We start from the raw sequence: 21,810 nt of genomic DNA, 5'->3' as shown, positions 1-21,810 counted from the left end.
TAATCCTTTTAACAGCATTCCTTTAATAACACATTTCAATATTTCATGGCTTAAGAACAAAAAACCTAAATTTAAGTAACAAACTCAATAACCAGATATTTTGAGAAGGTAACAATTAGAAAAAGTATATAAAAAAAAAAATAGTTTGATAGGAAGCATCGACGAAATGATGAAGCAGCAACATCAACGAAGTCTGAATTCAATTATTAGGGGGAAATTCATAACTCGTTTTCCACGAACCTCCCTTCGTCACCGTTAGATATGTGACATGAGCCCTCTCACATTCATTAGCAAGTGGGTTCACTAGCTGACACTTTCACATGAATGCCCTTCGTCACAAAACACATAAAAATATAAAAAAAAAATAGTTTGATAGGAAGCCCCGACGAAATGATGAAGCAGCAACATCAACCAAGTCTTCATTCAATAGCAAGTGGGTACACTAGCTGACATTCAATTATTAGCTGACACTTTCACATGCATGCCCCCAAAACCACTTTCCTACAATTTTCCCTTCATCACAACAACCCCTCGCAGCTGCCAAGAAATTTCTGAACTCTGCGTATTTATATTTCTTCATACATTATTTCTATCCACAAACACTTGTTCTTCTTCCTTCACAGTTTTGCAATTGTAATGGCTTCTGCTTCTAATGCCATCATCCAATGCACCTCTTCTTCTTCTTCTTCGTTTGAGTATGACGTGTTTGTGAGCTTCCGCGGTGAAGACACACGCAACAGCTTCACCGCTTTTCTTTTTGAAGCTCTGAAAAAACAAGGCATCGAGGCCTTCAAAGATGATAAAGATATCAGGAAAGGCGAATCCATAGCACCAGAGCTAATACGAGCCATTGAAGGGTCTCATGTTTTCCTTGTTGTCTTTTCCAAGGACTATGCTTCCTCAACTTGGTGCCTGCGTGAACTAGCACATATCTGGAATTGCTTTCAACCATCTACCAGACATCTTCTGCCTATTTTCTATGATGTTGATCCATCACAAGTGCGAAAACTGAGTGGAGACTATGAGAAAGCCTTTGCCCAACACCAACAAAGTTCCAGGTTCCAAGAGAAGGAAATTACAACATGGAGAGAAGTTCTGGAACGAGTAGCCAGTCTCTCTGGTTGGGATATCAGAAATAAGTAAGTAATCTTCTGTTGGTTTGTTACGTGCATATACAATATATTTTTATCATTTCTTACTAATGCTGTTATCTTGAATGTATTACTTATTACAATCTTTAAACTGGAGATACATGTTTAATACAAATAATATTTTAAAAATGAAAAAAGTACTATATATGTTATTATCTTCTTCTATGCATGTACGCTCTGTTTTGGTTCCCTTAGGTGATGATTTGCCATTCTTTGTTTTCTCTAAACTTTTAGGGAACAACCTACAGTGATTGATGAAATTGTTCAGAAGATAAAAAAAATCGTGGGTTGCAAATTTTCTATTCTTCGAAATGATAATCTAGTTGGGATGGAATCTCATTTTTCTACATTATCAAAGCAGCTGGGGCCGGTTAATGATGTTCGAGTTGTTGGAATTACTGGGATGGGTGGAATAGGAAAGTCCACTCTTGGTCGAGCTTTATATGAAAGAATCTCTCATCAATTTAATTCTTCTTGTTATATTGATGACGTAAGCAAACTTTATCGACTGGAAGGTTCAGCAGGTGTACAAAAAGACTTACTTTCTCAGTCTCTAAATGAAACAAATCTAAAGATTAGGAATTTATCTTATGGAACAGACCTGGCATGGAGGAGGCTACACAATGCAAAGGCACTTATAGTTCTTGACAATGTTGAAGAAGATAAACAGCTTAATATGTTTACTGCGAATAGAAATAATCTGTTACGAGAACGCCTTGGTAGAGGAAGCATAGTCATTATAATTTCTAGGGATCAACAAATATTGAAGGCACGTGGAGCAGATCTTATTTACCAAGTGAAGCCATTGGATGACACCGATGCTCTTCGATTGTTTTGCAAAAATGCATTTAAAAATAATTATATTATGAGTGATTTTAAAACGTTGACTTCTCATGTACTATCACATTGTGAAGGTCATCCCTTAGCAATTGAAGTATTGGGCTCATCTTTGTTTGGTAAAGATGTCTCTTATTGGGGGAGTGCATTGGTTTCCTTAAGAGAAAGTAAAAGTATTATGGATGTGTTGCGAATAAGTTTTGATCAATTGGAGGATACACACAAGGAAATATTTCTAGATATTGCATGTTTCTTGTACGATCATGATGTGATATATGTGAAGGAAATTCTAGATTTTCGTGGATTTAATCCCGAATACGGCCTACAAGTTCTCGTTGATAAATCACTTATAACCATGCGTAGGATAGTTGAAATGCATGACGTTTTGCGCAATTTGGGCAAGTATATTGTTAGAGAAAAATCACCTTGGAATCCATGGAAGTGGAGTAGGTTGTGGGATTTCAAAGATCTCAACATAGTTTCGTTGGATAATAAGGTAAAATAATTTTTAAATATAAAGTCCTATTATTATTCTAGAATTTGTAAATACTTTTAAATATCTAATATTTTCTTTCCTCTTTTCAATGTTCAAGGCAACAGAAAATGTTGAGGCCATAGTTCATGAAGAAGACTATGACATTGAAAAAGACTCTGACTTAGAAGAAGACTCTAACTTAGAAGACTCTGACTTAGAAGAAGACTCTGACTTAGAAGAAGACTCTGACTTAGAAGACTATGACTTAGAAGACTATGACTTAGAAGAAGACTCTGACTTAGAAGACTCTCACTTTCTTCCAACAGTGAGGGTGGATGCTCTATCAACAATGAGTAACCTTAAACTTCTCAAATTTAGATACGCTGGCTACGAAATCAATTATTCAGGAACACTTACTAAGCTTTCCAATGAATTAGGATATCTTACTTGGGTAAAGTATCCTTTTGAGTGTTTGCCACCAAGTTTTGAGCCGGACAAACTTGTTGAGTTGATTCTACCTAAAAGCAACATCAAACAACTTTGGGAAGGTAGAAAGGTAATATCAATTATTATTATTATTATTTTTCTATATTGTTTTCATTTAAATAAACAAATAAAAAGGCAAACTTTCTTAAGATAATCCTTTTTTCTCTATTTAATTAAAGAAACAAAAGAAAGGCTGAATGTCATTATTAATTTTGTTTCCTACTATTGGTCTTGTATTGTAGCCTCTACCCAATTTGAGGCGTTTGGATCTCTCTGGCTCCAAAAATCTAATAAAAATGCCATATATTGGAGATGCCCTATATCTTGCGTGGCTTAATCTCGAAGGATGTATACAACTCGAAGAGATCGGTCTGTCCGTTCTTTCACGAAAGCTTACTTCTCTGAATTTGAGAAATTGCAAAAGTCTTATCAAGTTGCCACAGTTTGGAGAGGACCTAATTCTTAAAAAGCTATATCTCGAAGGATGTCAAAGTCTCAGTCACATTGATCAATCCATCGGTTTTCTAAAAAACCTCGATCATTTGAATATGGAAAACTGCAAACAACTCAAACGCATTGATCCATCCATCGGTTTTCTAGAAAAGCTCAGAGAATTGAATTTGAAAAACTGCAAAAATCTAGAAAGCTTACCCAATAGCATACTAGGTCTCAATTCTCTTGAATATCTGAATCTCTCTGGCTGTGTAAAACTGTACAACACCGAGTTATTATATGAACTAAGGGATGCAGGGCAATTGAAGAAGATTGGTATAGATGGAGCTCCTATTCATTTCCAATCAACATCTTCCTACTCCAGACAACATCAAAAATCAGTTAGTTGCTCAATGCCTTCCTCCCCAATATTTCCATGTATGCGTCAACTTGATCTAAGTTTCTGTAATTTAGTTGAAATCCCTGATGCTATTGGAATTATGAGTTGCTTAGAATGGCTAGATTTAAGTGGTAACAATTTTGCTACACTGCCCAACCTCAAGAAGCTTTCCAAACTGTTGTGTTTAAAGTTACAACATTGCAAGCAGTTGAAATCTTTGCCTGAGCTCCCTTCACGGATTGAAATCCCAACTGGTGAAAGCTATTTTGGAAACAAAACAGGATTATACATTTTTAATTGCCCAAAATTATTTGATAGGAAACGCTGCAGTAACATGGCTTTTTCATGGATGATGCAATTGTATCAGGTTTGCATGTTCCTCCTTTGCTCCTGCCATCTCTTTCTCTCTCCTTTTTTGTGTATAGGAATCAGGAAATAACATATAGATGTCTCTGCAGGTGATCCATTCTTTTTACAGATCTGAAGGTGTTAGTCCTGGAAGTGAAATACCAAAGTGGTTCAATAATGAGCATGAGGGAAATTGTGTAAGCTTAGACGCATCTCATGTTATGCATGACGATAATTGGATTGGCGTTGCGTTTTGTGCAATATTCGTCGTACCTCATGAAACAATCTCAGCGATGGCTTTTTCAAAAACAGATGGGTACTACTCGGGTTTTAGTGATATTCCAGTGGATTTTTATGAAGATCTAGATCAAGAACTTGTTTTAGACAAATCAGATCACATGTGGCTATTCTTTTTTGATCGAAAAATGTTCATTTTTAAATTCCATCTCCAGCCCAAAAATCTTGGAAGATTGCTTTTGAAATGTGATGGAAGGAGAAAGTGGAAAGAGTCATATGCTGAGGTGAAGAAATACGGATATCGCTGGGTATATAAAGGGGATAATGAACAAAGGAAGCGCAAATTTGGGGAAATTGAAGAAAATGAAGGAATGATGTCAGAAGAAGGGAGAAAAGATGATGCAAGCTCCTCCCAGGAAAACACAATCAACTTGGATCTTAGCCTGTAGAATCATTTCTTCTCTCATTTTATTCATTTGAGTCGTCCTTCAAATTTTGAATAAGCTTGGTGGCGTAAAATAAGGTTTTTGGTTGTTATGGGATGCTTGTGTAGCTGTCTTTGTTGGTTAAGAATATTGTTTTTTTTTTTCTTGTTTGGTTTGAGTAATGTTTAACAGAGACTGATGCAATTTCTCGTTTTCAGTCCTTTTTACTTTTAGTGCATGACAGCTAAAAAAAAGTACAAATAATTTTTTTTTAAAATTCTCGTGTCAGTCGATCCAGGAATCAGGAAGTCAAACTAAGGAATAAAAAATTTAAATTTATTAATCAATTTATTTTTAATGATATTTTAAATAAATTTTATAATATTATCTTAATTTCTATTATTTGTTACTTGTGACTTTAATAGTAATACACATAAAATCATTTATAATTTATTTAAATTTTTAATATCAATTACCACTAATGTAGTGTTATTATTGATGATAGTTATATTTATATTCCCTCTATTTCTTTTTGTGTTATTTTTAAAGTTTTTAAGTTTTAATAAAAAATACAATAAAGTTTCTTGAATATGATAAAATAGTTGCGAAGTTTTTTATTTTATCTTTTTTTTTTCCAATTCACAAATAAATGCATGGATAAATTAATTAAAAATTAAAAAATAAGTAAAATATAATTAACAAAAGAGTAATTGATGTGATATTTAACTTTGTAGATGATGAATAAATAAAAACATTTTTATTTTAAAAAATTCAGCAATTAAAATAAAAAACAGAAAGAGTACCTTTTATAATAGGTTAAATTGTAATTTTACTCTTTTTTGTATGTTGATTATCCAAAATCAAATGTTGACTTTAATGTGACATCTTAATGTTGTCGTGAAACTTATATTGAAATAAATTAAATGAAGTGAAAAATAAAAAAAGTGTTTAAATAGAAATTGAACTCGTAACTTTTTATTCATAAACAAAACAATAAATCATTAAGACATTTGTCTTGTTTATTGAAATATATTAATATTATTTTTCATCTATCATTAGACAAGATTTTTTTTATATTTCAAATTATCAAAAATTTTAAATTAATTTTTTTAATATATAAATATTTTTAATTTTTATTTTATATCATTTTATATATTTTTATTTTGAATAATTTACATACTTTTATTTTTATGTTACCAATATATAATTAAATTTCATAAATTAATATGAAAATTTGTACATCATTTTTTTAAATTAATTTTAATATTTAAATTATTTTTACTCTAATTATTTACGTAAAATTATTCATAAAAAAGGTAATAAAACACTTTTTTATTTAATTAATTATATTAACATTATTTTTTATTTATCACTAGTGAAGAGTTATTATTTTTTAAATTATCAATTTTTTTAACTAAAATTTTAAAATATATGTAATATATAAATCTTTTGAGTTTTACATAAATAATTAGAGTAAAAATAATTTGTACATTAAAATCAATTTACCAAAAAATTATGTAAAATATTTAGATATTAGTTTATGAAATTTAATTATAAATTGATAAATTATAAATAAAATTTGTAAACTATTCAAAATAAAAACATATAAAATGATATAAAATAAAATTAAAGAGATTTATATATTAAATTTTGATAATTTGAAAAAAATTAATAACTCTTTTCTAATCATTCACATTATACTTCAGGGGATCTAGATTCAGAATGCTGTCCCTTGAAAGCTTAATTGAATCTTATATCTATTAGTATTAACTACAATCTGTTAAATCTTAGAATAAAACATCAAGCGAAAAAGCCCAAGAGAAATGAATAGAAATGAGAGGGGACATGCTAGGTGCACCCAGCAACATTGCTGGTGCACCCAGCAATTAGGTGAATGGGCAAAATTGCCCTTGCGTTAAAAAAAATAATTTCTTCTTCCGGAAGAAGGTTCTTCCGGAAATCTTCCGGAAGAAGGTTCTTCCGGAAACTTTCCGGAAGAACCTTCTTCCGGAAGAACAATTTGTGTTCTACCGGAAGAACCTTTTTCCGGAAGCTTTCCGGAAGAAGTTTCTTCCGGTAGAACAATTTATTCTTCCGGAAGAAGGTTCTTCCGGATGAACAATTTGTTCTACCGGAAGAACCTTCTTCCGGAGAAGCTACCGGAAGAAGGTTCTTCCGGATAAACAATTTGTTCTACCGAAAGAACCTTCTTCCGGTAGCTTCTTCGGAAGAAGGTTCTTCCGGTAGAACAAATTATTCATCCGGAAGAACCTTCTTCCGGAGAAGTTACCGGAAGAACTTCTTCCGGTAACTTCTCTAGAAAAAGGTTCTTCTGATAGAATAAATTGTTCTACCGGAAGAACCTTCTTCCGAAAGAATGAATTATTTTTTTAATACAAGGGCAATTTTGCCCATTCACCTAATTGCTGGGTGCACCAGCAATGTTGCTGGGTGCACCTAGCATGTCCCAAATGAGAGCTCTTTCAATGTTTGAAGGGGTTTTGAGAAATGTGGTTGATGCATTTTCCAATCTAACTACCTATTTTTTCTATTCCCACCCCTCCTTTACATGTTTTTGTGACCAAATTTATGACCGAGAATTGTCTAAGCCCACTAACACTCATAAAACATCAAAGTTATACAAATTAAATTAACTAACATCTCAATTAACATAAAATAACATTTAAATTTTATCTTGAAATTAAAATAAAACACTTACTGGGACAAGTAATAAAATCATGACATTACACATATATTATTTAATCCTATGTGGTATAAGCAGCGTGAAATTATCAAATAAATTTTCAATTCTAAAATGTTACAAAAGAATGAAAAATTAATAGATGAATTACCACTAAATACGAGAATTAATTGGATTTGGGTTATTTTAGTTTAATTAGTGGTCATGACTCTTAAATTTGAGTTTTAAGTAAGCAATTACATTAAATATTCGGAAAGAGATTTTTTTTGTTCATAATAAAGTTATATATTTGAACAAGATTATCTTTAATGAAAAATATATGTGGTTTGTAAAAAAATTATGACAAATTATATTTTCTTTAATTTTAAAGTTATAAAGATTTTTTTATTTGTAAGAATCAAAGACAAAGACAAGTATTAGTGGCTTTGCAACAACTCACACACTATACTTAAGCAATTGAACTAAACTTCCTTGATAAAGTTATGAAGATTGAATTAGCTTAACAAAGTTTAAAAAGGATTAAAATCATATTAACTCAAATTAAGAGAATGAAAACATAATCAAACCTTCTCATTACTAAAATAGTCTTATGAAATAAGAATTTTCCAAGCAAGATTTCACTCTCTTTTTTATGCGTGAAGATTTCATGTTTTTTTTATTTTTGTTGAAAGAATATTTCACTGTTTTTTTGTTTGGTCAAAGATTACACTCTTATAATTAAGATTTATTCTCAATTCACAAGAACCATCCTAGGCCACAAATGCTGGGCCTTGGACATCAAGCAAGAATTATTGGAAATGAATGATAGCTAGCAAGCGACACTTATCAAGCTCACGAGTGGTGTGATGATTGAAAATATTATCTAACAAAAACTATTGATAGACACAAGTTTAACTTTGAAAGTCAACACATAAGGAGTTCATCTACAAAGAAAATGTCATATCTCTTCATTTTATTGAATTTGCATGGCTCACTGTTCAATAATAACAAGGAATGAGACTAACTTGACAAAACAGAAACTAAAAATTTCATATGTTTAGCATAACGATTAACAAGAAATAGATCTGATAAACTCTAAATTTATTGACAAAACTACTCCAAAAACAAGACATAATTCCAAAACAATGTCTACCTTGAAACCTTGGCGCTACTAACAAAAAATCCTAACCAAACAATATAGTTGAGTTCCTTTTCTTCTTTCTTTTTTAGTCTAAGTCAAATTTGAAGTTAATTTTGAGCTTACTTGGAGCCCAACGATCCAAAATAGTTGTGGGCACAATCTTGTACTACTTCATAGTGGTCTAGCAAAACAAAACCTTATATCTATTCTCAAAAGTCCTCACACTATTATTACTCGAATCATAGGATTATTTACTTGTTACATAAAATCCTACGATGTTTTGTAATTTTAGTCATTTTTGTATAAAAAATTGAAGGAGTACCTTTTATAATAGGTTAAATTGTAATTTTACTACTTTTTGTATGTTGATTATTAAAAGTTAAATGTTGATTTTAATGTGACATATTGATGTTAACCTGGATCTTATTTTGAAATAAATTAAATGAAGTCAAAAATAAAAAAAAAGATCTAAATATAAATTGAACTAGCTAGTAACTTTTTATTCATAAACAAAACAATAAATCATAAAGACATTTGCTTTGTTTATTTAAATATATTAATATTATTTTTCTCTATCATTAGACAAGTTATTTTTTATTTCAAATTATCAAAATCTTTAAATTAATTTTTTTAATATATAAATCTTTTTAATTTTTATTTTATATCTTTTTATTTTGAATAGTTTACATATTTTTATTTTTATGTTACCAATATATAATTAAATTTCATAAATTAATATGAAAATTTGTAGATAATTTTTTTGTAAATTTATTTTAATATATAAATTATTTTTACTCAAATTATTTATGTAAAATTATTCATAGAAAAGGTAATAAAACACTTGTTTGGTTTAATTAATTATATTAACATTATTTTCTATGTATCATTAGTCCAGATTTAATAATTTTAAAATTATAAAAAATTGTTAAATAAAAAAATATATTTAATAAATAAATATTTTTAGTTTTACATAAATAATTAGAGTAAAAATAATTTGTACATTAAAATCAATTTAAAAAATATTTAAAAGATTTAGATATTAGTTTATGAAATTTAATTATAAATTAGTAAAATATAAATAAAATTTATAAACTATTCAAAATGGAAACATATAAAGTGATATAAAATAAAATTAAAGAGATTTATATGTTAAATTTTGATAATTTGAAAAAAATTAATAACTCTTTTCTAATTATACACAGAAAAGTGTTAGAGGTCCTTACTTTGACAAATGACTAGAACAAGTTGGATCTATTTATAATATATAAAACTTGATCTTCTTAATATCAAGTTGTTGCCAGGTCAATAAAATTAGTGATTTGAAGGAAAAAAAAAGAGTATACATTAAACTTCTCATTAGTCACGTTAACAAAGTTAGTAATGGGGATGAAAGAGATCATTATACTATTACCATATTAATTAGAACTAACACTCATTAATAAGCGTTGGTATATTTTAATAAAATCAATAATTTCTCACATTAATGAAAAATTAAATTATTTGCAATATTTACTTTTACATGTTGAATTAATATTAAGAAAAAATTATTAAATAAAATAAATATAAAAGTTTACACTAATTTAATATTACTATCTATGCATAAATTTATTTATTTTTATAATTAGTCACTTTAAAATATATTTCTAGAAAAAATAACACGCATACTCAATACTCTTCCTTGTGCAATGTTTTGTAGACTAAATAAAAATTGAACCGCAAGATCTCAGGATATTGGTTTATTTGCTCAATTAATTTTATGATTAAACTGTGATTAGAATTTGGTAAAATTAGATAATATTTTGCCGGAAATTGTTTTTGTGCTAAAATTCATTCTCACCAAATGTGTGATAAACATTTTCATTTTTTCCTGCTTTAATCCACATTGTCTTCAAAAAGAGAATCGAAATACAATTATGAAGAATTATCTGTTTAATAGTATTTGTATTGGCAGAAATTTCTTATAATCAATAATCGTATAACTAATCAAGTCCCATTTTATTTTTCATGAGTTTAAAATTTTTAATGTAATTTTTTTGGATAAGTTTACAAATTAATGTATTAAAATATAGCATGACTTCATTTGATACGAATATCATTTTCCTACATTCTACATTAGAGTATTATCTTAATATTATATTAATATTTTTTCATAAGACTACAGTATTACTTTAGTAGTATTGTTTGTTTGTTTTTATGTTAAATTAGTATTATTTGTATTCACTATTCCTTGTTACTTTTATTCAATTTACACTTGATTGAAGATTATATATAATATTAGTTTATATATATGATTTGTGATATTATTTATTAATCAACTTGTTTATGATGATATTTTAAATAAAATTTATAATATTATCTTAATTTCTATTATTCCTTACTCGTGATTGTAATATTAAAACATAAAATTATTTATATTTTTTTTTAAAAATTTTAATATCAATTACCACTGATGTAGTGTTATTATTGATGATAATTATCTTTATATTCTCTCCACTCCTTTTCATATGTTTTTTTTAAGGTTTTTATATTTTAAAAAAATACAACAAAGTTTCTTGAATCTAATAAGATAGTTGTGAAGTTTTTTATTTTACCTCTTTTTCTTTTCACTTCACAAATAAAATGTATGATTAAATTAATTAAAAATTAAAAGATAACAGATAAGTAAAAATATAATAGATAAAAAGTAATTAATGTAATACTTAACTTTGCAGATAATAAATAAATAAAAACATTTTTTTCAAAATTCCAATAATTAAAAGAAAAAATAGGAGTACCTTTTCTTGTAGGCTAAATTATAATTTTAGTTTGATAAGCAAAAGTAAAATATTGACTTTGATGTGACATATTAAAAATGACGTTGAACTTATGTAGGTTGTTGATGACACTTATATGAAAAAGATAAATAAAGTAAAAAATAAAAAAGTTTCTAAATAGAAATTGAACTCATCACTTTACTAATAAAAAATAATATTATTTTTTATCTATCATTAAAAAAGGGTTATTAATTTTTTAAAAAAATTACAAAAATTTATAAATTAAAAAGTATTTAATATAAATATTTTAATTTTTATTTTATAGCATTATATATATATTTTTTAATAATTTACATTTTTTTATTCTACCAATCATAATTAAATTTCATAAATCAATATGCAAATTTGTACATAATTATTTTTGTAAATTTATTTTAATATATAAATTATTTTTACTCTAATGATTAACAAAAAATTATTCATAGAAAGACAATAATACAGTTGTTTTCTTTAGTTAAGGATATTAACATTATTTTTTATGTATCATTACTCAAGTTTTTTTTCTCAAATTAACAAAATTTATAAATTAATTTTTTTATATATAAGTATTTTTAATTTTACATTAATAATTAGAATAAAAATAGTATGTACCTTAAAATAAATTTTAAAAAAAATATGGAAATAATTTATCTATTAATTTATGAAATTTAATTATAAATTCATAAAATAGAAACAAAAACATGTAAACTATTCAAAATAAAAATATATAAAATGGTATAAAATAAAATTAAAAAGATTTATATATTAAATATTTTTTAGTTAATAAATTTTTATAATATGAAAATAATTAATAACTCTTAATTAATAATATAAACAAAATAATACTAATGTAATCAATCAAATAAAACAAATGTGTTAGTGATTTATTCTGTTATCTATATAAATAAAAGGTCATCATTGAATAAGACTTTGTATGGTTTTGGACATGCAATATTGTACTACTTCAAGTCAAATGACTCATTCACGAAATGAAACTAAGGAACAAGATTTAAAAAAAATGCATGAAATCCAAGGAGGTGGAAAGAATTTTAAAATTTGAAAGACTTCAAATTTAAGAACCCGTTGAAAGAGTAAAAGAAACCCGGTGAATAAAAAATCATTTTTAATATAGCAGGAAATAACACTAAAGACAAATTGAGGGAAAGAAAATTAGAGAAATATTGGAGAAGGATAACAGAGTATAGCAATAAAATATTTTCTAATAAAAAAAGAGCAAAAATGCATACACAATGTAAACTTTGACAGCCATTGTTGATCCTCTTTCTCTCTCTCTCTGGTTAGAATTCTTAGCTAAATGAAATAAACTGTTTAATTGGAAATTATGAAATGGAGGGAAATTGAAGCCTTATAAATTACAATGATTGGAAATTGGGTGGCTGCTGTTGAAGAGGCTTTGTTTATAAGTATCACTTATTTACATGTAAGCTTTTTTATTTTTTATATTTTTCCTTGACTAGGCCCAATAAAGTTTTGATTTGAATTTAGGAAGGTACGGGGACTAAATTTACTAAGTACAACAACCTTTCTTTTTTGGTTTATAAATAAATAAAAATTCTTAAGTCATTGCAGGAGTTGGATAGTATAGCAAAGGATAACAAAGTAACCAAGACAGTCACAAAGAAGGTTACCGTTTATATCCTACTCTGTAACTGTACAAATTGTAAAAGAATCAAACATCTACACTAATTTATATAATAGATAAGATGGAAGAGTCACCATTAAAAAATGAGTTTTTCCACCAATTAAATGATTTAATTCAAAAGGATGAGGAAAGGTGAAAATAAATAATTCAACCCATAAATATAAAAGAAATATACATTAGGTTTAAAACTCAAAGTGAGCAAATTACTGTAAAGGATTTACAAAATGAAATTAAGAATCTTAAACAAGAAATCCAAATACTTAAACAAAACGACATTACATTAGAATATAGACTACTAAAACTAGAAGGAATAAATTTTTTAAAAGATACAAGATAAGACAAATAATGAAGATAAAAATTTGGAATCTTTTATTAATTTATTAAATATAATTACAATTCATAAATGATACCGTGAAATAACCTAGTAATCCAAAATGAACAATTTAATATGGTTGTTTTAAGTGGTAACAATTTTGCTACACTTCCCAACCTCAAGAAGCTTTCCAAACTGGTCTGTTTAAAGTTACAACATTGCAAGCAGTTGAAATCTTTGCCTGAGCTCCCTTCACGGATTGACTTTCCAGGTGATGAATCGTATTTTGAAATAGGACAAAGAGGATTATACATGTTTAACTGCCCAGAATTAGTTGATAGGGAACGCTGCACTGACATGGCTTTTTCATGGATGATACAAAATTTGCAGGTTTGCATGTTCCTCCTTTGCTCCTCTCATCTCTTTCTCTCTCCTTTTTTGTGTATAGGAATCAGGAAATAACATATAGATGTCTTTGCTGTACCAGGGGAATTTTTTCCCTTACTATGAGTTGGTTCAAAGTGTTAGTCCAGGAAGTGAAATACGAAGGTGGTTCAATAATGAGCATGAGGGAAATTGTGTAAGCTTAGACGCATCTCCTGTTATGCATGACCATAATTGGATTGGCGTTGCGTTTTGTACAATATTCGTTGTACCTCAAGAAACAATCTCAGCGATGGGGGTTTCAGGTCCAGATCGGAGATATCCTGATTCTGGTGATATTCCAGTGGATTTTTATGGAGATGTAGATCTAGAACTTGTTTTAGACAAATCAGATCACATGTGGCTATTCTTTCTTGATCGAGAAACGTTCATTGAAAAATTCCATCTCAAGCACAAATATCTTGGAAGATTTCTTTTGAAATATGATAGAGGATGAGAGAGAGAGAGAGGAAAGAGTCATATGCTGAGGTGAAGAAATTCGAATATCGCTGGTTATATAAAGGGGATATAGAATCGTTGGCTAGGAAGCACAAATTTGGGGAAATTGAACAAAATGAAGGAAAAAGAAAGAAAGGAATAATCTCAGCAGAAGGGAGATTATTGCTAAATGAATTTGAAAATCTTAGCCTGTACCCTTTTGTCTTGGGCACTTAACAGAAATTGAAAAAAAAAAAATGACATGCATGCTCAATACTCTTCCTTATGCAATGTTTTGAAGATCTTATGAGATTGGTTTATTTGTTCAATCAGTTAATTTTATGATTAAACTGTGATTAAAATTTGGTAAAATTGGATAATATTTTACTGATAGTTGTTTATATCTTTAATAACAATCAGAGGAGAAATGAGACAATCACATGTGATCAAAGTTGTACTACTATCTTGACTTTTCTTTGACAAAAATTGTATTATTCTTGACTTTTCTTTGGCAACTTGGTGGTAATAAAATTGAATTTCATCAAATGTCCCATAAACATTTTTCTTGCTTTAATTCACATTGTCTTCATAAAGAGAATTTGAATACAATTATGAAGAGTTAACTCTCGTCGTTGAATTGATGTGCAATCTTACCCTCGTCATTGAAAATTTCATCCGAAATGTGTATCAAATGCCGCATGAGAAGCCCACCTTCTGCAGATGAACCAATTCTGTTTAGTCAATTAGCAGTCCCTCACCCTTGCTCAGTTGCCGGAAGAGAGGGAGAAGGAGTATGAGATTATAGAGAGAGAAAAATGCAGTTTTTGTTAGTTTATTTTAATTTATTAACTAATAATTATTTTTAAAGTGTTTTAATGCACTGGCAACCTTTTATTGGCTGTATCTAACACGTCAGTTTTAGGACAGTGTGTAGGCAAGACTTTCTGCACTCTTATATGAGGAGTGTAAAAAAAATGATTTTAATGAAAAGAATACATGTACAATTAGAGTAAACTTATGGAGAAATTTATGTAATTTGTTCATTACTTTAGTATTAATATTTTTTTATGTTAAATTAGGATGAAAAAAAAGGTTTGAAAAGTAACGAAGAATATAAAAAAAAGGATTTTTATTATTTTTATAAAAAAGATATGTTTATTAATAAAATATAAAAAACTAAAGGTGGTGTACTTGCTAAATTGATAAGTGTAATAACAAATTTACATTCTCTAAAACCTTTTGATGTTGGAAACCAAACTGATTAGTCCATTTTTTTAAAATTTGTTGCGAATTTTTAACTCTAATATTTTTTAAAAAAAATATTTTTCTAGGTCTTTGATGAGTTGGATTGGACATTGAATAGGTTAACATAAAGTACAATCAAAATTTGTCCCGAGCCAAAAATATAACATTTAAATTTTATAAGAACAAAAAATATGTATTTTTAATTGTACGAAAAGATGGTTTATCATGACAATTTTTGTCATTAAAAACTCATCACTAGATATATATAATAACAAAATTTTGATTAGTCATATATCATTATCATTACTAATATGTGAGTCATTATTATTATTATCAAAAAATTTAGTTACAGTTGATTACTATTTTTAATTACTAATAATTTTATCGTTGAATTATTTTTTAATTAACATGATATTACACACATAATATTTTTTAAATATTAAAATGAATCCCACTTAAATAAATACATGTTAATTCAGATAATTAAAATATAAAATAAAAATATAAATAATTCATTACATGTTCAATACCACACTTAAACATAATAATATAATATCCAACTATACTCTAAATCTAAAACATTATACATTAAATCACACTAACAATTTTGTTTATTATTTATTTAATTTAAAATCCTTATTATTCTATATCCTACTAACCTCTCTCTCCTGCCAAAATAAACTACTTATCTATTTTCAATTAAAAAATCTCCTTTGCTTTCTTTATCCGGTTTTCCTTCATATTGACACTCCCTCCATCTACTCCCCCTTCTCGTTTCTCCTTCACACAAACAGAAGAACAATGTGCTGTGTGTGAGTTTCGTTTGGCCTCTGCCAATTTCATCTTCTTCTTCACTGGCATTGACCAAGATAAAGCAGGATCCTGCTGGTATCAATTACTGTAACAACATTTACTTACATTCAATTTATTTTTAGCATCATTTTATTAATTTGTTTAAAGTAAAGTTGTCCACTTCAATGTAATTTTAGGAAAATTTCCGCTATCTATTCAAAACTCAATGTATGGATCAAAGCTTTTCATTAATGCTAATGCTAATTTGGCAGTTTAGTTTCATGTGATACCAATGGTGCTTTATTTCCATCTACTGTTTAATTTAAGCCAATGCTAATCTGACAGTGTCACTTGTGATGTATTAATTACATGCAAACATGCTTGAAGCTTATCTTCAAATTGAAATAATGCAGGCCATGTGAAATTTTTGTTTTCCTTCCTTTTTGGTATGCCATTGGTAGTTCCTTTTCATGTTTGAATTTTCCTAAAATACTCAAATGTTGTATTTTGATATTTGAATTAACTGGCAGGTGTTCTTTTTGTTCCCTTTGCTATTTGAACCTTGGATCTAGACAATTATGTTTTTTTTATTATGGTTAAGGACTTAAGGTCTTAAGGATCATATATTAGCAGGGCCACTCTTTTTATAACTGGTTGGCGAATCCTCTAGCATACTTACCTTGAGATGCTTCTGTTGCATTTAATATGGTGTTGGATTTTATGATATCTGTTTTATAAACTTTTACAAATACTTTTTGCGGGAAGGGGTTGTCCTCTAGCAGAAGAAGTTATTCTCTATTCATTGGCTAAAAATTCAAATTACATACACTGATGTCTATAGGCCATTTGATTGAGAATGAATTATAGGCACACACATATGGAGATCATGCGTAGAGGGGTAGAATCATTTTTCTGATTGTGCCTCGGCCTTTTTACAATGTGATTTTTTTATTCAATTTTTTTTTTGTTTTTTTTACTCTTTGTTTTGGGTATTAATCTATTCTAATACTAAATCTTAGGTCTTCATATGTTAGTGTATTTCTTAAAAGCGGAAAGTAATATTTCTATCATGAAATAAGCAAAGGAGATTCTATTGGCTTATAAAAAAATGTCACTCTTTTTTCTCATTATGGCATAATATTATAAAAAAATATCATATAACAATATCATTACAACTCTATAGTGAAAAATTAATTGAAATAATTATACAAAAGTATTAAGTATTTTTTTGCAACTAATATATTTTTATATGATTAGTTAATATTAATTATCACTTATACATTTTTTATTTTAAGTATATTATGATTAGACTAAAATATATTTTTATTCTTTTGTTTTATTTTATTTTTTGATTTTAATTTTGTTTTTTAAATTTTAAACAAGTCACATTAATTTATTCACATATTTTTATTAGATGAATTTATCATATAACATTAAATTAAAAAATTAAATATGTAAAACAATTTAAAAGAAAGATCGTAAGCGAGCGCGTGACTTGTGGGAAAACACGGATCACCTGCTAGTTAGCTTTTATGAAAGTGTGAAAAAGGTAACCTCAAACTTTTCATCATAAGAAGCAATATCGAGGAATTTGAGAATTCTTAGAAACGAAGCACAAATCCCAATTAGTGACTGTTATTTATATTACATCTTCTTGGTGGAAAGGAGAGTAGTAGAAAAGCTAAGTGGGAGAAGCTGCCAAGAAAACTCCCCTAAATAAAAAGAATTATAAGTCATTGGTGGGGTTGGATAATATTGAATATGATACCTTAAGAATTTTCTGAAAGTCTCCAAAGAGTTAATAGCAATGGACATTAAAGAAAAGGATGCAGACTAACTGTTACTGTTATTGTTTTTTTTTTTTGTCAAGTGTTATTATTATTATTATGTTATTGTTTTTTTTTTGTGTGTGCCAAGTGTTATTATTATTATTTCAATAGTAATTCAACTCTAAATTCAATATTTCAAACTTCAAGTACGGTATGTTGTATTAAGTAATTGCGTTTACGTTTTTACCTTGGCAGAAAGTGGAATACAAAAAAAGGGAACATATAATTTTTGAGCCTAAAGAACAAGACAAAACAAAATTTCTTTTATTCAACTAATTTCAATAATCTTTACACCAAATAACATAAAAATAGAACTCATTACAAAGTATTTCCTTTTTGAAAAATAAAAAAAACTATAACATACAGGAACCTAAAAAAACAGAACTCAACACATTCTAGGATTAAAAAATAATGAAGGATTCTCAAACATCCTTTAATTCTAAATCTCAATTAATCCTTGAATTATCTTCCCGAACAGTCAAATCTCCTCACCTTATCCGAAATTACAACAAATTTTTTTAGGTTAAGTTTTTATCTGATTCATTGAATTTACCGAAAATATTTTGATTGGTAATAAATATCATCTATAAATTAATAACAAAAAACCAAAGAGTGGTAAGTGAAATTGAAAATGAATGTTTTTTTTAAAAATATTCAAAGAAATATGATTTATTCTTATATAAAATACTAAAGTAAGAAACAATAATATTATTTTAATTTTATCAATTTTGTATTATTCCAAATAAAAATAAATTTATGTTTTCTATTTTAATTCTTGGCATTAGAACGAAAGTGTTTTTTAGACAAATTATAATTTGTAATCACTGCACAAACTCCATATCAAGCAAGGTCTCAAATGCTTCTCCACCAAAGAGCATTTTGCATTTAATATGAGTCAAACATGATTTTTATATTAACCAAGATGTTTAGAAGTATGTTTGAAAACACCTTCTAGGAAGCGAAGCTCAGTAGGTCCTGCATGCTGGGAAAGTTTTTTGACCGTTGGATCCATCTGTCCCTAAGAAAAACATGTAGGTTATCTTTCTAGAAATTGCACCGTATCCCACTCTATGCTTGTTGTTTTTCAACATTTACCTTCTTTTCCACATTTATTCCTCTCTCTAGTAGATATTGTTGAGTAATTTGGGCTGCAACTGTGAGTATTCCCATTTCTTATTATTGGCATTTCAGCATCTGGGTTGCTCCACTTTTTGCATTCTCGAATTAAAAAAAAGAAACAAAAAAGACTCCGAGCATGTATGCTTTTGCTTCCCAAAATTCTGTTTTTATTCTTTTAAAATTAAAAAAAAGTAGAAAACTTGGGCTTTTTTTTTTCCTGAGTGGGGTATTTTTTTAAGGTTTTTTTAAATAAGGGTAATTTTTAAATTATTTTTGAAAAGAGATAAATAATAACAGGTGTTACGACTCTTAAATTGGTGTTATGACTCTTAAATTTGAAGTCGTAACACATGTTACAATTTTAGTTATTTTTTTAAACTAAATTTGTATCCAATTTTATCACTTTAACATAACTTTTTTTTACGATTTTGAAATAGTAACTTAACTTTTTTTATCATTTCGAAATAGTAACTTAATTTTCTTTTATAATTTTGAAATAGTAACTAATTTTTTTTTTCTTTTACAACTTTGAAGTGGGAAAAGTTTTTTTAGATTACAACTATAAAGTTGTAATTGTTTTTTCATGCTTTGGTTTTTTTTATTCTATTTTCATTTCTTTAAATAAAATCTTAAAAAATATACAATTTATTACATAAAAATAATAATAAGTAAAACTAAAATTATTTATTTAATAATTTTTTTAATTTTTAAAAAATTGAAAACCAAATAAAATAAAAAAGCGTGAAAAAAATAATGTACGACTTTAAAGTTAAAAAATCTTAAAAGTAAAAATATATAATTAAGTTATGACTTTAAAGTTATAAAAAAAATTATACAGAAATCGTAAAATTATGTGCTAAATTAACGAGCTATAAAAAATCTTCACGTCAATAAGATAATGTCATGATTCGATCAACAATTAAATTTTACTTAGCTATAATCATTTCCTTATAATATAAAATAATTTCTTTTATTTTTTAAAACTTTTATTGAATTAAATATTTTGGTTCCCATGTTTAAAAAAATCATTTTAGTCCCACAAATTTGAAAAAAAAAATCAGTTTTAGTCCTCAAATTTAGTTCCAAGGGACTAAAAGTGATTTTGAAAAAAAATAGTTTTATCCCTCAAATATACATTTTTGTAACAAAATATATTTTTTAAAATTTCAGAAAATAAGATTTAAAAAAAAAATAATTGAAAGATCAAGACAGGATTTAGCCCAGATTTGAGGATTAAACTATCTCTTAGAATCAATATCGAGTTTAAAAGTTATGTAATATTCTAACTTGTATAATGAAGGACATGAAAATTTATGCTGCATGGTAAAGTAGGTTTGCTCTTTTCATATAAAACTAGCTTTGTTTGTTCCATTGAGTGAACTTGCTTTAGGGAACGTTTGAATAGTATATACATAACCAATAATCTATATCACTAGACCTGAAATGATACATATCCCAATTATTAGCATAGTATATTTTCAATTGCTAGGACAAATGAAGTGGCTTCCTGCATACACATAGCATATTGTAGTCTAGTTTAATTTCCTCAAACTATGCAATTTTTGTTATGTCTGAATGTATATGTGCTTGTTTGTTGGCACTAACATTCATGAGGGGATTACATAAAAAGGGAACAAGTGTCTTCTAAGCCTAAAACCAAAAGGAAAAGACAAACAAACTTCTCATTAGCAAGTATCGCTAAACAGTGTATCTATAACACAAAAATAGAACTCATCACATAGAATTTTCTTCTGAAAATAGAAAATTTCAGGCACAGAGAACACAAATCAATATCCTCTATTGTGTAGAGTAAAAATTGGGCGAGCATCTTCCTTGAACTTCTTTATGATGGTGGCGATATGATTCCCTTGGTGGAATGCTTGCTGCAACTCAAGCTCAGTTGGCTGCCTAGAGCCATCACCAGTGTAACTTCCATGTAACTTCCAACCTTTGCCTAAACCGAACATCTCGTTATTACATTAAAACAAGCGTGCACTCTTATTTTAACATAATAAAGAGATCAATTACACTAAAATGTCCAACAAACCTCCCCCATTTTAGTGTAATTACCGATCAAATCACCAAAGTCATAACATACCACAAACTACTGCATAGATGAAATATCGTGACGATTGAATTTCATCTTAGCAAATTACACGTTTCAAATATTCGAATATCAGGGTGTCACTAAGGATTGAACCCTTTCTATTCATAATGAATACATGAAGATAATCTGCACAATAGTTTATAACATTACTCTTGCTCGACACTAGTTTTACTAGCCTGTGTCCCTATCCTTCATAAGCATATCAAAGCCAAGTCCCAGCTTCTTGAAGCGGCTAAACTTCATGCTTATATAGGTAGTCCTTTTCTTTCTTGCACCTGCAAATGCAATTTTTCAAAAGGACCATTGAGAAGTTATACTTCAACCTCTTTAACTTACAGAACCGAACACATTCCTTTTGGGATACTTTCGATGATGTGTTCCAATCTCTACATGTTAAGCTTTCCACATTGAATTCAGCACCTAATGTCATATTAGATGGGAATTGGGTATCTTAACATAAGAGATTTCAGATGGACT

At 27.9% G+C, this 21,810-nt stretch overlaps 1 protein-coding gene across 3 annotated transcripts; it reads left to right on the top strand.

Annotated features, from left to right (window-relative positions):
• The first annotated feature begins 519 nt into the window (after positions 1–519).
• LOC114416978 (TMV resistance protein N-like) lies at positions 520–14,421 on the top strand. Of its 3 annotated transcripts, XM_028382032.1 has the most exons (6): positions 520–1,139; positions 1,386–2,484; positions 2,582–3,019; positions 3,192–4,148; positions 4,240–4,522; positions 14,157–14,421. In XM_028382032.1, exons 1-6 carry the CDS (start codon positions 637–639, stop codon positions 14,258–14,260), a joined length of 3,384 nt encoding a protein of 1,127 aa, XP_028237833.1. In that variant the 5' UTR covers positions 520–636; the 3' UTR covers positions 14,261–14,421. The 3 variants fall into 3 exon arrangements, with proteins under 3 accessions (XP_028237833.1, XP_028237834.1, XP_028237832.1); XM_028382031.1 differs by lacking the exon at positions 14,157–14,421 and having other exon boundaries at positions 528–1,139; positions 4,240–5,068; XM_028382033.1 differs by lacking the exons at positions 3,192–4,148; positions 14,157–14,421 and having other exon boundaries at positions 523–1,139; positions 4,240–5,068.
• The last annotated feature ends 7,389 nt before the right edge of the window (positions 14,422–21,810 follow it).

This window comes from Glycine soja, chromosome 6 (assembly GCF_004193775.1).
Source record: "Glycine soja cultivar W05 chromosome 6, ASM419377v2, whole genome shotgun sequence".
Classification (NCBI taxonomy): domain Eukaryota; kingdom Viridiplantae; phylum Streptophyta; class Magnoliopsida; order Fabales; family Fabaceae; genus Glycine; species Glycine soja.
The sequence above is the reverse complement of the archived record's forward strand: the minus strand, read 5'-3'. Positions and strand labels throughout refer to the sequence as shown.